The following is a 15,496-nucleotide window of genomic DNA, read 5'->3' on the forward strand; positions in this document are numbered from 1 at the left end:
TCAAAACAGTCTGTCTATAGGTTAGGCTATTTTCCAATAGGCCTGTTCATTTTAAAGCTACGCATTTCTAAATATGGTTAAAACTTAGTATATAAATTTAGAAGTTATTTCACATCCTTGTGTCTGTTTTAAAAAGACAATGAATCACACTGTGGCTTTAGCAATTGACTAAATAAAAATAATAAAATTTGAGGCACAGCCATATCATCCTGTATTCCAAGACCAGTAACTCGCTAAATCCAAGCAGGGCTAAGCCTGGTGATTACCTGGATGGGAGACCACATGGGAAAGCTAGGTTGCTGTTGCAAGTGGTGTTAAAGAGGCCAGCAGGGGGCACTCATCCTGTGTGTGAGTGCTAATGCCCCAGTAAATGTGAAGGTGACACCATACTGTCAGTGAGTGTCGTCTTTCGGATGAGATGTTAAACCGAGGTCCTGACTCTCTGTGGTCATTAAAAATCCACTGACACTGCTCGTAAAGAGTAGGGGTGTAAACCCAGTGTCGGAGTCAAATTACCTTCATGGCCTCCCAATTATGCCCATCAAAGTGGCTTTATCTCTGTCTCTCCGCTCCACCAATAGCTGGTGTGTAGTGAGCACACTGGCACCGTTGTCCTGTGATTGCCATCGCATCATCCAAGTGGATGCTGCACACTGGTGGTGGTGTGGAGAGACCCCCCTCATGATTGTGAAGTGCTTCAGGTGTATGGCCATACACAAAAAAATGCGCTATATGTGTATATAAATGCACATTACATTACAATATTTACTCCACTCCACAGTCAAAAATAAAAGAGAACAATAGAATGATAATATCCCAGACCTCCAGTCACCAATTTGTGTCTTTAAGCAATTCTGTCCTAATTTACTGGTGGCTTGTGGCTTTTACAGTGTGTGTATTATCTCTTGTCATCAGTTGGAGACTTTGGTTTCACAAGCATTTTCTCATATCATTCAAATTTGCTTTCAATTACATTCTGTCACACACCATAAGATAAAACTGCAAAGTTTCTGTTTCTCTCTCTCCCCTGGCATACAACTCCAAAATAACAGAAATCTAATTTATTAGACTAAATCCAGTCAATTTTAGCTATTGCATTTTTTTTTCTTGTATCAAGCTTTCTCTGGTCGCACACTTTACTTTTTGGGAGTTTCAGATTGGCCTTATTATAGTCTCTTGTGATTATATGAACACCATCAGGGTGGGCAACTTCATGATTACCAGAGTGAGGGCTACTATTTATTTATTACCTACATTTATATATCTCTCATTCTTGGTCAGAACTGTTTTATTTCACCTCACCATACCCCCCTCTCTTTCCTTATTTTGCTCTACTATTTATCATCAACAGTTATTTCTACTGTAACTTGTTGTTTAGTGTGATTTGTATTGAAAAGATATATTTATATAATTGCGATGAGTGGTGAGATGCACTTAATCTCATCGCACATGTATATAATGTACATTGTATAGCTGTACAGTGACAATAAAAGTCATTATATTCTACTATCAGAAAAAAAAGTATGAGAGCTGTCATTGAGCCCTTTCAAAACATACCTAAAGGGTCTTTATTGGTACCTAAAAAGTACAATAGTATACATTTTGAATTGTTTTAGGTACTAATATGTACAAAGGTCCAAATATGAAGCCTTTATGTAGAAAAATGACCTTTTGAAAAGGTAGAACCCCGGTGACAGCTCTTATACCTTTATTTATTGCTGGCAGAAGTAAAAAGACCACAGAGACCAAACTTGTCCTTGTGTTACATGAAATATTATCAAGGTCTTCCTCTCAGTTAAAATCTTTTTCTCTGCCATCTCACTGTCCTCGACTTGATGTATGGTGTTTTGAAAGGAACCAGCTAACCATATTCCACAAACACCCAGTCCCGGCGTTTTATCCAGACCAATTACGCTTCCTTTACTCAAACTCCATCCATCCATACACACTTGTACACCATCATCCAATCACTCCACAGACAGAGAGAACTGTAATAAGGATCTAGGGACTTCCGACCCCATCTATTAGACCAGCGCTTTCTGCTCTTGTCCTTATAAATGAGGTGTTGCTGGCTGAGTGTGTCCGACATGTTGAGCAAATGAAATCGATAGTAATCACTCAAGAAGAACATACTGGCGCACAGTGGGAGGCAAATAAATTTCAGGCATGCAGCGTGGAGTCTCCCACATGCAAAATCAACTGGATTTTCTATCTAGAGTTTCAACAGCTCAGCTTTGGAGAGCAAAATGTTTACCCTCAAATGTCAGATTTATAGCAGACTTGGGGGAAAATATCTAGTAATTGCACAGTGAGCGGATTTCTCCTTGCACGGGACTATAGCTTCAAATGGCTTGTGTCCATCTCGTGGGCTTGTTTTAGCTGTTTAGGTTCATGTTGCTGGTATTCTTTGCCACTGAAAGCGTAACATGTCAAAACAGCTCCAACCTCCGAGCAAGGAAATGAATGCACTGGTCCCACGTTTACTCCATTCTGGAATGCTTCAGATGGAGATATCTCCTCAGCAACTCTAAGCAAATCTCCACAAGTGAGTTTTTAATTTCGTCCTGCATCGCATTGATCTCAACTATCTGTAACACCATTTGCATTTAAAGGAATAGTTCAGCCTAAACTGAAAAATCTGCTATCATTTATTCTCCCTTCACTTGTCACAAACCCTGAGTTACTTTTTTATAGCTTCTTTAAGCTCTATATGCTTTTTATAGTCTACAGAACAAACTATCATTATACAATAACTTGCCTAATTACCCTAACCAACCAAGTTAAGCCAGTTAACCTAGTTAAGCCTTTAAATGTCACTTGAAGCTGTATAGAAGTGTCTTGAAAAATATCTAGTCAAATATTATTTACTGTCATCATGGCAAAGATAAAATATTAGAGATAAGTTATTAAAACTATTATGTTTAGAAATGTGTTGACGAAATCTTCTCTCCATTAAACAGAAATTGGGGGAAAAAATAAACAGGGGCTAATAATTCAGGGGGTCAAATAATTCTGACTTCAACTTTGTTATTGTATGTATGTATGTATGTATGTATGTATGTATGTATGTATGTATATATATATATGTGTGTGTGTGTGTGTGTGTGTGTGTGTGTGTGTGTGTGTGTGTGTGTGTGTGTGTGTGTATATACAGTTGAAGTCAGAATTGTTAGCCCTCCTTTGAATTTTCTTTTTTTTTTAATAATTCCCAAATGATGTTTAACAGAGCAAGGAAATTTTCACAGTATGTCTGATAATATGTGTTCTTCTGGAGAAAGTCTTATTTGTTTTATTTTGGCTACAATAAAGCAGTTTTTAATTTTTTAAAAGCCATTTTAAAGTCAATATTATTTGCCCCTTTAATCTATATTTTTCTTCGATAGTCTGCAGAACAAACATTCATTATACAATAACTTTCCTAATTACCCTAACCTGCCTAGTTAACCTAATTAACCTAGTTAAGCCTTTAAATGTCACTTTAAGCTGTATAGAAGTGTCTTGAAAAATATCTAGTCAAATATATGATAGGCAAAGTAAACATAAATCAGTTATTAGAAATGAGTTATTAAAACTATTATGTTTAGAAAAGTGCTAAAGAAATCTTATATCTGTATAATCATACAGGTTTGAAACCACTTGAGGCTGAGCTGAGTGAATTTTAATTTTGGGCTAAATTATCCCCTCAAAAGTAACACCAAGAGCACTGTGTGTGTATTTTTAATGATTTCTGACCTTACTTCAGCTTCATGACATGGTAAGGTGTCTGAGAGGTTTGGAAACAGAATACCCTGGTGTGATGATAATGGTCCACTGAGCATGCCCATTAACCCAATACAGGAACTGAATAGAGGATTATGTCTACTCTGGCAGCTGGAAAAAGCTCGCTGATTAAAGAGAGTGGGATTCTGTGTAGACATGTAAACCCACAACATGGACACTTGAGTCCGAAAGCTTCAGCAGCTGACTTGTTTCCTTTGTGCCCTTTTAGGCAATGATGAGAGGTTGCATTTGAAAAGTTCAGATGCAAAAATCTCTTTGTGCTGTCGGAATTTTTTTTTCTAAAGTTGGCATTTGTGTAAGGCTCCTGTGTGTACAGTAGGTTCACTTTTATGGCAAAGAATAGCTGTCTTTCATTGCTTGAAAGTTTAAGAAATGAACATAAAAATAGGAGGCAGAGTAAAATGCTAATTTTAGAAGACAATTTCAGACAGCACTTAGAGGTTTTTGCATCTGAACTCTTCATTTGTGCAGGATGGTATCTCACGACTTCTATAGGATGAACATTTAATGATCTAAAAAACTAACTTAACACAATCTTTAGTTGGTCAAAGTTTACACTGTAAAAAAAAGGAGTTGACTCCAATAAAAAAATTTAAGGCAACAAACTTTAGGACATATTTGAGTTTACTTAACTTTCAACCCAATTACTGAACTTGACTCGATTGACTCGAAGTTGAGTAAACTCAAAAATGTCCTGAAGTTTGTTGCCTTAAAATTTTGAGTAAACTTTATTTTACAGTGTATTCAGTTGCAACTTAATACCAATGTACCAACAATGGGTCTTAACCCACCTCCTTTTTTGCTAAAAAAAAAACAAAAACAAAAAACACTTGCATTTACACCAAAATACTGTTTGCATAATATCTTTGAAACAGTTCTTCCTCTGCCGTCACTCCTACACTCAATTGCACACCGTAAAGATGGCAATAGACAATCCACTAGATCAAATCATTCACCAGTTGGAAAACTTAACAGTACTTTATAATAATACAATTCTAAACGAAAAACTGTGTTATATCTAGCATGTTTTCAGATGTGTAGCAAGCAAAACTTGTCAAAATGTGCAATATTTCATGCATGCAGGGATCGCTGGTCTTATTCTTTCACAATTTGTGCTAAAGCGACTGCTTTATGCTTAGTGATTACACTTTTTACTAAGACTACTTACATGCTATTTCACAGCATATATTCAGAGTAACAAAGTAAACAATATAGGGAGAGTGTCATAGGCTGTCATTTTTCAAAAATGAACCAATGTGATATGAATTTAAAAGCAACTTCACCTCAGTAAAGCAGGTTAGGCAGAATAGTGCTATTTACTTATGTTTTGTTGTTAAACTAAATAAAAATGATCATTGATAATCGACATTATCGATGCTGTAAAAGGCCCTTATGAAAAAGAAACTAGTCATATCAATGTTTCGCTGGAAGATTTTAGTGGCTGAACAACACTTCTGTACATATAATCCATAAAGCAACAAATCTACATAAGCTTTGCATGGCTAAAATAGTTTTTAAAACAGAACATCACCTGTCTAAAAGAAATCCTTCAGCCATGGTGTCATCCTTTCTCCAGCATGCAAAACTAATTCCATTATTGATTCAGGATTTTAAGAAAATTTGATTCAGCATTTGTTTTTACTACTGTAACTGTCTCGAGTGCACATGAACGCGCAGTGCATGTGCACTTAGATCTGCATGGACTGATTTGTTGACAGACAGTTTGGGCTACTTATCAGAATTATGGAAATTGTCAGCCTGACAAATTTTAATTGGATGAACATTTTTTTGTCTTGTGCCTCACGCAGAGTATAAAAATACATATAAACACATCTAGATCATTTACTTTAATCAGTACTATTGGAATATGAAGAGACTTTCAACCAGCACAACAAAAAATGTTTCTGAAGACTATCACCTACTCCTATGAAGTATGGGACCAAACATGATTTCTGTCAAAACACCTTGAAGATTAAAACTGTTTTAAGAGCAGGATATCACAGGCAGATACACACTCTTCCAAAAAGTCTCTGGATATTGTCTTATCACGGACAGCAGAGACTCAGAGGCTGCTGGGGCTCCTTGTCTAATGGCTACAAACATACACACATGTTAGTGTTTAGATCACGCTAAGTAAGACTGCCAACATGACACACTGTGGCATGTTCAAAGACATCTGCATGACTTCACAGAATTAACTGCTGCATATTAATCATGCTTGCATAAACACACTCATGCATTCAGGCATCACTGCTTACTGATATAAACAGAATTGGTCACGCTTTAAAATAAGGTAGTTCTTATTGACTTCCTTTGTATTTGCTTTTCCTTCTCTGGAAGTCAGTGATAAGAGGTTTTTAGCTTCCTTCAAAATATCTTCTTTAGTGTTCAACTGAAAAAAGCTCATTGTCATTTTTAACCATTTTAGGGTGAGTTAATAGTGAATAAATGTACATTTTTTGGTGAACCTTCCCTTTAACACTAGTTAGTGTATTTGCTGCAATGAACTAAGTACGAATAATACTTGTACAGCATTTATTATTAATAGTTATGCAGCTTCTTCACGAAGGACGTCCGATGTTCTCCAGCCTCCGTCGCCTAGACTGCATTTCCGCATTGTTAATTTGGTCAGTGGAGAAATGGTCGTGCCCAACTAAGCCTGGTTTCTCTCAAGGTTTTTTTTTTTTTATCTTCACTTTCGTCAATTGGTTGAAGTTTGTTCCTTGCCACTGTTACCACTGGCTTGCTGGGTTTGGGACTTGTAGAGCTGCGCATCGATGGGTTTGCTCTTCAGTGTTTGGACTTTCGGTAATAAAAACTAAACCACACTGAACTGAGCTAAACTTAAGCTGCTTTGACACAATCTACATTGTAAAAGCGCTGTAGAAATGAAAAAAGGTTAACATGTTGTAATGCATTATTAATTAATAATAACGTAATTAATGAATTCAAAATAGTCTTTGTTAACATAAACTAATGGAAGCTCATTGTAAAGTGTAACCCTTTTTGCCATACAGCATACTGCCTGGTCCATACTTAAGCTTCTTTTGCTTTTCTAGAGAGGCAAGGCTGTCTGACTGATATTTTAAGTGATCAACCACAGACTGTTTATCTTTACATGCTATTTTCAGGTCAGAAATAGTTTAAACCGTGTAAAAAATGGTGTATAAATGTTTTAATCTAAAGCAGAGATGCCCAAACTAGGGCGCACGGGCCAAAATTGGCCCATGGTAACCTTTGATTCGACCCATCATTTCATCTGAGAAGAGGGAGAGAATGATGAGAATGGTTTCTAGATTGTCTGTTCAAATTTAATTTTACCCTTTGTTTGTTTGTTTTATTGTTATTGTTAAAAGCCAACTGAAAATGTTTCAATTAAAGTGTAAATTAATTAGATTTTGTCTAAATGTACATACTGTCACCAGAAATGCAGAGACTTTGGTGAGCAAATCAAGTCAATCGCAGGTTCTGCTTGACTAGTGTATTCAGCACTAAACTCCAATGCTACTGTTTTAATGCTATTGTTTGTTTTTATTGCAATAAGTTATCATTTTAAAATGTATACCACATTAGATGATACAATTTAAAGTAACTTTTTTCCATTTTTTTAAAAATTTTATGGAATAAATTATGAAATTATGAAGTTATTTGATATAACATAGTTTGGTATAAATACCCTCGGCCCACGGCTTTCAGTGATATTTGATTTTTGGCCCTTCATACGAAAAAGTTTGGGCACCCGTGATCTTAAGCATCTAGTAAAATTTCTAATATAATTTCAAACAATCAAATTCCCTCCACATGTTTGCGTGGGTTTCCTCCGGGTGCTCCAGTTTCCCCTACAATCCAAAGACATGCACTATACGTGAATTGAATAAACTAAATTGGCCTTAGTGTATGAGTGTAAATGCAAGAGTGTATGGGTATTTCCAAGTGTTGGGTTGAGGCTGGAAGGGCATTTGCTGCGTAAAACATATGTTGGATAAGTTGGCGGTTTATTCCGCTGTGGCGACCCCAGATTAATAAAGGGACTAAGCTGAAAAGAAAAGGAATGAATGAGAATGAAGTTCCACTGGTGAAATAGAAAGACTACAGCAGATCTTTAAAATTAACGTTTCGAAAATCAAACAATTGTCAAACCAACAAATAACTTTCAGGGTGTACCGCTTAAAAGACTGCCTCGAAAAAAAGACAAAACGATTGTATTAAACGCCAAAAATAGCTGAAAATGTGTTCACTTTGTGATTCAGCCTGTTCAAAGTGCTCATTATATCAGCCTAGTACCTTGTAAACATAATGTTTCTCCAGGCGGCCTGATAAAAACCCCTGTGTTCCTCTTCCTAGAAGTTGCGTAAAGGCAGCAATCAGATCAAAGCTTTGCAAACCGAGAAAATGCTTGCCAGCAACAAACACGAAACGGTCAGTGAACAGACTGTATACTGTCTTTGAGACTGTTTTACAGGTGACCCTCAGTTGCAACAAAGGGCCTTAAACCATCAAAAGGCATAAACCCAAGGGACTATTGCATGTGTTAACTATTAAAATGTAACTAAGAGTGTCTCAAACAGTCGTTTAAGCACCCACAATGTTGTGATTGCCTGAATTACTTGTAAACTGATTTGTCACAAACCTCCTTTTAACACAGCTAATTAGATTAGCCACTAATGCTAGTGATAAACCACCGCGGCTTTGATGGTGGAAAAGATGTATGTGTGTTTGGGCATAAAAAAATAAGTGGGTTTATAATGTCTAGGAGTGAATTAAGTAGTGTGTAATCCAGTGGGTGCAAACACAGTACATGCGGTCGCTAATAAGCATGTCAAATTACCCATCTCGCGGCGTCAGCAGTTGTTTTCCTTCTCCTATTTCTGTGATCTCCAATCGTTGTGTCTACTCTCGTCTAATGATGTGCAGACATGTTTGTGTACCATGACCACCTCTGACTCATATCTAAAACCCCTTATGCCTTTATTGTCTTTGAGCTGCCGCCCCATAAATGCCCACAATCACACCCTGTTTTAGCCTATGGGCCAACTCCCATGAGGCCAGACCACAATGACATCACTGTGGTGACAACCAGCAGCATCTGTATATTTGTGTCTGGGTCTGTGTGTATTAGACAGACACAGATGCATTGAAGATTCCAGATTTGAGGTGTGTGTTATAATGTCACTATATGTGTATGTGTGATTGGTTGTGTGCAAGTCGGGCTCAGGGCTTTGTAATTATTGTTCCTGTCTGAGATGCTTGAACTGCAGCCAATTAGACAATAAAGAGCAAAGCTGCTCTGTTTTCATCCAGTCCTTGAATTGGCCTTGTCTGCTGACATTCACAACCCCCTCCCCTCCTTCTGTCTGAAGCAAAGAGACAGTAAATTTGGCTGCATTTAGAGCACCCTAAGAGAAAAATAAAAGATTTTTCCTCAGATTTTCCAACCAAGACTCCTAATTGCATACGTTTAGACATAAAAAGTCCTGTAAACAAATGTTGGCACATGAATGTTAAATGCAACTATTCTTACCAGCAAGTTGTTCAGCTATTTGCTGGTTTTGGGATGCCAGTTGTGTTTTTTTCTAAGCATTACTACCGGGAGAGTTCTGGAAATATACAAATGACTGGTTGAGGATTAGTTCAATGATACACACACACACAGAAAAATGTCACTGTACTATTTCATTGAACTTAAAGCTTTATTATACCACAAAAAGTTTGCTAAAGTGTTTAAAGATAAAATGTTTTTGTTTGTTTCTTTGCAAGAGAATGCTTGTGATTTGCAAGACTCGTACAGTACAAATTAACTGTTAAGGTATCAAAAGGCACCAGTCCGTAAATGTATAATTTGTATGAGTTTTATAAAAAAATTTAAAAAATCAAGCATTGGACCATTCATAAATATAGACAAATAATTCTTTTTTTATATACACTACCTGACAAAAGTAGTGTTTTTTTTTCATTTGGTATCAGAAGTGGCCTATATGAAAGGAAAAGACCTCTTGATTACGCTTTTTTGTTTTAGCAAAATAAAATATGATCATGCCTTGATTTTTAATTATTAAATTAGGACAGTAAGGTCTGACTTTGTTTAGATAAAAGTCTTGTCACTTAACAGAAATAAAGTACGAATTAGAATGTAAAGTCATTGTGCAGAGGAAAAAGAATTTGTATTGTGTCTGACTCCCATGAGCTTGGAGGGCTGCATCCATACATCTCTGAAATGACTTAAATAACTCATTACTAAAGTCTTCTCGAATAGAAAGAAAGCGCTCTTGCGAGATTCACAGAATTCATTAAGATTCTTTGGATTCATCTTCAATGTCTCCTCCATCTTACCCCAGGCATGCTCAATAATGTTCATGTCTGTTGACTGGGCTGGCCAATCTTGTTTCAGGAACTTTGATGTGGAGGCTGAAGTATGAGAAGGAGCGCTATCCTGCTGAAGAATTTGCCCTCTCCTGTGGTTTGTAATGAAATGGGCAGCACAAATGTCTTGATAGCTTAGGGCAGGGGTGCTCAATCCTGTTCCTGGAGAGCCACCTTCCTGCAGATTTCAGTTGCTACCCATATCAAACACACCTGAACTTATTAATTAGGACCCGAACACCACTTGATAATTACAGGCAGGTGTGTTTGATATGGGTAGCAACTGAAATCTGCAGGAAGGCAGATCTCTAGGAACAGGATTGAGCACCCCTGGCTTAGGGTGTTGATGTTGCCATCAAATCTGCAGATCTCTCACACGCCTCCGTACTGAATGTTACCACAAACAACCAAACTTGACTGATTTTTGCGAGAATCTCGGGTCCATGCAGGGTCCAATAGGTCTTCTGCAGTATTTGTGTTGATTGGGATGCAGTTCAACAGATGATTCATTGGAAAAATCTACCTTCTGCCACTTTTCCAAATGATCAACTAGTTTAACCTTTATAAGACAGTGTAGAGTGGAGACAGGTTAAAAAAAAACATTGTTTGAAAAGCCTAAAATAAATTATGCAATGCATATAAAAACAAAATAAAGCTAATAATCCATATTATCTTGAAGACTAATCAGCGGAAAACAATGAACAGGAAACTGAAATTAATTGCATGCATAATATTGACGTATCACTGATGTTGCAAGGTACAGTAACTACCAAAAACTATTTTAACCTCTTGAAACTCTACACAGGGTTGATACTTTTGTACTGTAAAACCATTTGGGGAAACTTCAAATAAAAGTAAAAACTGAAATTTTTCTGTCATTAACTCGCAGCAAATCCTGAGGCAGTCACGGGAGAATGCCACGAAGGTGATCTTCCTCATTACTGACGGATACTCTAACGGCGGAGACCCACGACCGGTGGCGGCAGCGCTGAGGGAAAGAGGAGTTGAGATTTTCACGCTGGGCATCTGGCAAGGAAACATCCGCGAGCTACACGAAATGGCCTCACAACCCAAAGACCAGCACTGCTTCTTTGTGCACAACTTTGCCGAGTTTGAAGCGTTGGCTCGGCGTGCCCTTCATGAAGGTGATCATTCAGAACACGGGATTTTCATTATGAAGTAGTCAATACAGAGTAAATTAAGCCAGCTTATTTGATGATTCACACTGTTCTAACCTTTTGGACTCCTACATATCGAGTAGTTTAATGAGTAATCCATAAAATTTATCAATTTTAATTATGAAAATTAATCATAGTTTTACTTCAAATAATACACAATTGGTAACACTATTTTGATGGTCCATTCGAGTATTAGTAGACTGTCTGCTTAATATCTGCTGATATTGCTCTTTCAACAGACATTTAACTGACTATAAGAAACTTTGCAAGTACATGTCAACCCTAACCCCAACCCAAACCTTACAGTCTACTTATAATCTAATGAGTATTAGTTGGCATGTCGATGTAATGTAACTTAAATTCAAAAAACGGACCATGAAAATATAGTGTGACCGACAAAATATCCATCCATTAATCTAGTAAACACAAAATAATCATTGATAATTTTATTATATAGGCTTCTAACAATATTTGGACCATATATGTGGTAACCGGGGTTATACAAATAGTAATCAATATTCCAAAAAATCAAACAAACATGGTTACTATACCATTACTATAACAAAACCATTGTTAATTTTTGTAAGGGGCTGTATAAAGCCGAGCCTTATTTAGAAAGTGGTAACACTACACAGTGGAAACCATAATTTCCACAAAAAAATTACTTAGTTCATCATGACACATTAATGTGGTGTCATATTCAGAATGTGAATTAAGCTTTTTTACTGTAGGAATAATCACTTTAGTAGCTGTGATGTTTAAACAGAAACTGTGGTTACCATAGTGAATGTTTCTGCAGTGAAATAGAAGGCCAATCCATCTCATTTTTCCTGAGCCTGACAAATATGAGCTCTTGTTAATCCCGGTGTAAAAGAAAACTGGTACGAAAATAATTTAGTGTTATTATTTCCTTTGGCTGCCTTGCTTATAGCAGATACTTCATATCAGAGCTCTACGCTCACAGCCGGTGAACTCAAATGACCATTTTCTTCACAATGACATCACCCACCTACACGCAACCCAGAGAGGATTAAAACAAAGCTAAACGGATCAATCGTTGGCTTTAGGCAAACTTATCTGTGGCATTGTTTGTTCTCACACCCTGTTGTGATACCATGTCGGTCGTATCATTTTCTATGATTGTGCAGACTCCTCCAGCTGCATAGCCATCTGTATATGCCAGCATCTGGAGCAATGCATTTGTTTGTATTTAGCAAGACAAAATGGTCCTGCCAAAGTAAAGGCTTTTATAGTTTATTAGTAATACAGATGATGCCAATATAGAAACACACACACACACTTTTTCAAAGCAGCATGGAGTTCAGTTAGACTTGTAGAAATAGATGAATTGAATAATTTTCCTTCAGCTGCCTGGTTTATACTTCTGCGTCGAGTGATCTGCGTGACCCACGGTGCATGCCTTGTGCGTTGCCATGCATTTATACTTCTTGCTGTTTGTGTTGCTCTGCAAAAACACTTTCAAAGTGCAAGCAGGCAGTAGGTTTTTATGTTCCTCTGTGTCGAGTTTCTGGCTCAAACACGCTCACATTGAGGCGGGAACCAGTGGAGGTGCAACAACTTTAATCATAAGGTAAACACTAAACAAATGTTTCCATCTGGAGCTCCTTCACCGGACTCGACATTTGTAAACACTCGCTCCTTTGGGTTCGCGTGGCTCTCGGTCCTGTCCACATTCGTCAGCGCTACCAAGCTGACCAATCACGGAACTTGCGATTTGCGTCATTTCGACATGTAGTTAATTTTTTTGAGAGGTGCGCGTTGGCGATGGCCACAGCAAGGGCTATGCAACCACGCGAAGGCTGCGGCTGAGCATACGTGTGCGCTTCAGCCTTTAAGGCTGGTTTATACTTCTGCGTCGAGTGATCGTTGTGACCCACGGTGCATGCCTTGCGCAATGCCATGCATTTATAATTCTGTTCGCTGTTTGTGTTGCTCTGCAATAACACTTCCAAAGCGCTAGCATGCAGTAAGGTATTTATGTTTCTCTGTGTTGAGTTTCTTCGGTGGTGTTTTGTTTTTTCTGAACGCTACCTTAATGTAGAAGTAGCTCAAGCTCGCTCATTTTGAGGCGGGAACCGGCAGACGTGCAACAACTTTAATCACAAGGTAAACACAAAGCATAGTTTCCATGTAGAGCTCCTTCACAGCACTCGACACCTGTAAACAGTCGCTCCAACGAGTTCGTGTGGCTCTTGGTCCCGCCCACACTTGTCAGCGATACCAAGCTGACCAATCAAATAGCTTGCGTGATGTAATACGCGTGCGCTTGTCACAGAAATATAAATCAGCCTTTAGTCTCTTAGTTATCAGGGGTCAACACAGCGGAATGAACCAACAACTATTCCAGCATTTGTTTTACGCAGTGGATGCCCTTACAGCAACAACCCAGTACTGGCAAACGTCCATACACTCTTGTATTCACACACTCATACACTTTTATCCAGTTTGTTCACCCAATTCACCTACTGACCTTATTCTCCGCCGACGAGCGGGCGCTGCCGTTTGAATCTTTTTGGCACGAGACTTCCGGTCTCATTCACTTCCATTCATTTTTAGACATTAAAAACTGCTCGTTTCGCTGTTTAATGTTGCAAACTGAGATTTCCTTGTTATATTATTCTACTTGGTCTGTATAGTCATGCAAACATTTGTTTGTAGCGCAAGTAGTTTTTTTGCCGTTTATTATTCCTTGTCATTTCTCCCATATGCGACTGAAACGGAAGTTCTAAGACAATCGCGAAAACAGGCGCACTTCCGCATTTTAGAATAAGGTCAAAAGTGACACCCATAGTGACATTCACCTTGCATGTCCTTGGATATTGGGCAACCGGAGCACCCAGAGGAAACCTACGCGAACAGGGGGAGAACATGCAAACTCCACACAGAAATGCCAACTGACTCTGTCAGGACTCATACCAGCAACCCTACTTGCTGTGAGGCGACAGTGCTAACCACTGCACCACCGTGCTACCATAGATGAATTATGAGGCCCAAAGAAGTTTTTTTAAGCCAACAAGTTCTTTTACATCAGAGAAAAACTCAAAGTCGATGTCATTTTCTCTTTCAGACCTTCCAAGTGGAAATTATATTCAGGAGGATCTGGCTCAGTGTTCATCGTTGTGTGATGGGGGAAAGGACTGTTGTGACCTGATGGCCAGCTGTAAATGTGGCACACACACAGGACAGTACGACTGTGTGTGTGAGAAAGGATACTACGGAAAAGGACTTCAGCACGAATGCACAGGTAAGAGTCCAGTGAGATTTATAAAAGTCTATTTCATTCCAAAAGCTTTTAAATAAATAGAAGAGGTTCCCACAGACAAGCCGTGCTCATTACTCAGGGATGTTTAAGGCAGAAATGTGAATTGAATGCTAACTCGTCTTTTGAAAAGAAATAAAAGAAGCACTTCCACAGAATATCCATAGAGACAGAGAAAACAGCATACAAATAGATGGGACATTGAAGCGTGATGCCAGAGTGGTGCTTTAGCTCCCATTTTGCTTTCATAACAAGTTCATAAACGTGATTTAAATCTTTCACAATCATCTAATTGTGCGCTGCAGTATTCCACAGAATGTGCTATGTCAACACTTTATTTGCAGTTTGCTTAACTTCATCTTAATCTGGCAACGCTCATTTTTTGCCCACCTCATAAAACTGCTTGAAGTAAAAGCAATGCTTCATTTGAATTAAGATCTATTTGCGTTTACATTCATGAAGTGTGGTCCCATTAAAGATATCTTTCATGCTCTGGTTAAAAAAAGACAGTCCTAAAATAATCAAACCGACTAATTAAACTGAGCAATGAGGTGGTAGGAAAGTGTTAGATGTACAAACACGGAGTGAACTGCAGATTTTACGTGATGGAAAGCTAATCTTCCGACAGATGTTATTGTTGCTTGCTTGCTTTCACACTTTATCGCTTTGAAGCAGTATAACTGTGCTTTCCCTCTCTCAACAGAGACACACACTCAGTCCCTCTGAAAAGCCATGTGTAAACACCTTGAAGTCTATTATAAATTTTATTTTAAGCCTTTAATATTAAACAAGCTTCACACAGGAAATGAATCTGGAATTTTGAGAGATATAGTGAAAACTTTTACACATAAATGTTCCTGCTTGAATTGGTTTGTTTTTTCAGTGTTAGAACAGCTTA

At 38.0% G+C, this 15,496-nt stretch overlaps 1 protein-coding gene across 5 annotated transcripts in view; it reads left to right on the forward strand.

The window, feature by feature from the left end:
- svep1 (sushi, von Willebrand factor type A, EGF and pentraxin domain containing 1) overlaps positions 1-15,496 on the forward strand; it is a 105,905-nt gene that overhangs the window by 12,037 nt on the left and 78,372 nt on the right. For all 5 annotated transcript variants that reach the window (XR_012383277.1, XM_690650.10, XM_021477789.2 and 2 more), the window contains exons 2-3: positions 11,030-11,285; positions 14,407-14,583. Coding sequence is in view for 4 of the 5 variants with exons in the window: in XM_690650.10 (XP_695742.6) it covers positions 11,030-11,285; positions 14,407-14,583 (433 nt within the window). In the remaining variant the exon portion in view is untranslated. The remainder of the gene's footprint in view (positions 1-11,029; positions 11,286-14,406; positions 14,584-15,496) is intronic.

The sequence above is a fragment of the Danio rerio genome, chromosome 7 (assembly GCF_049306965.1).
Source record: "Danio rerio strain Tuebingen ecotype United States chromosome 7, GRCz12tu, whole genome shotgun sequence".
Taxonomy (NCBI): domain Eukaryota; kingdom Metazoa; phylum Chordata; class Actinopteri; order Cypriniformes; family Danionidae; genus Danio; species Danio rerio.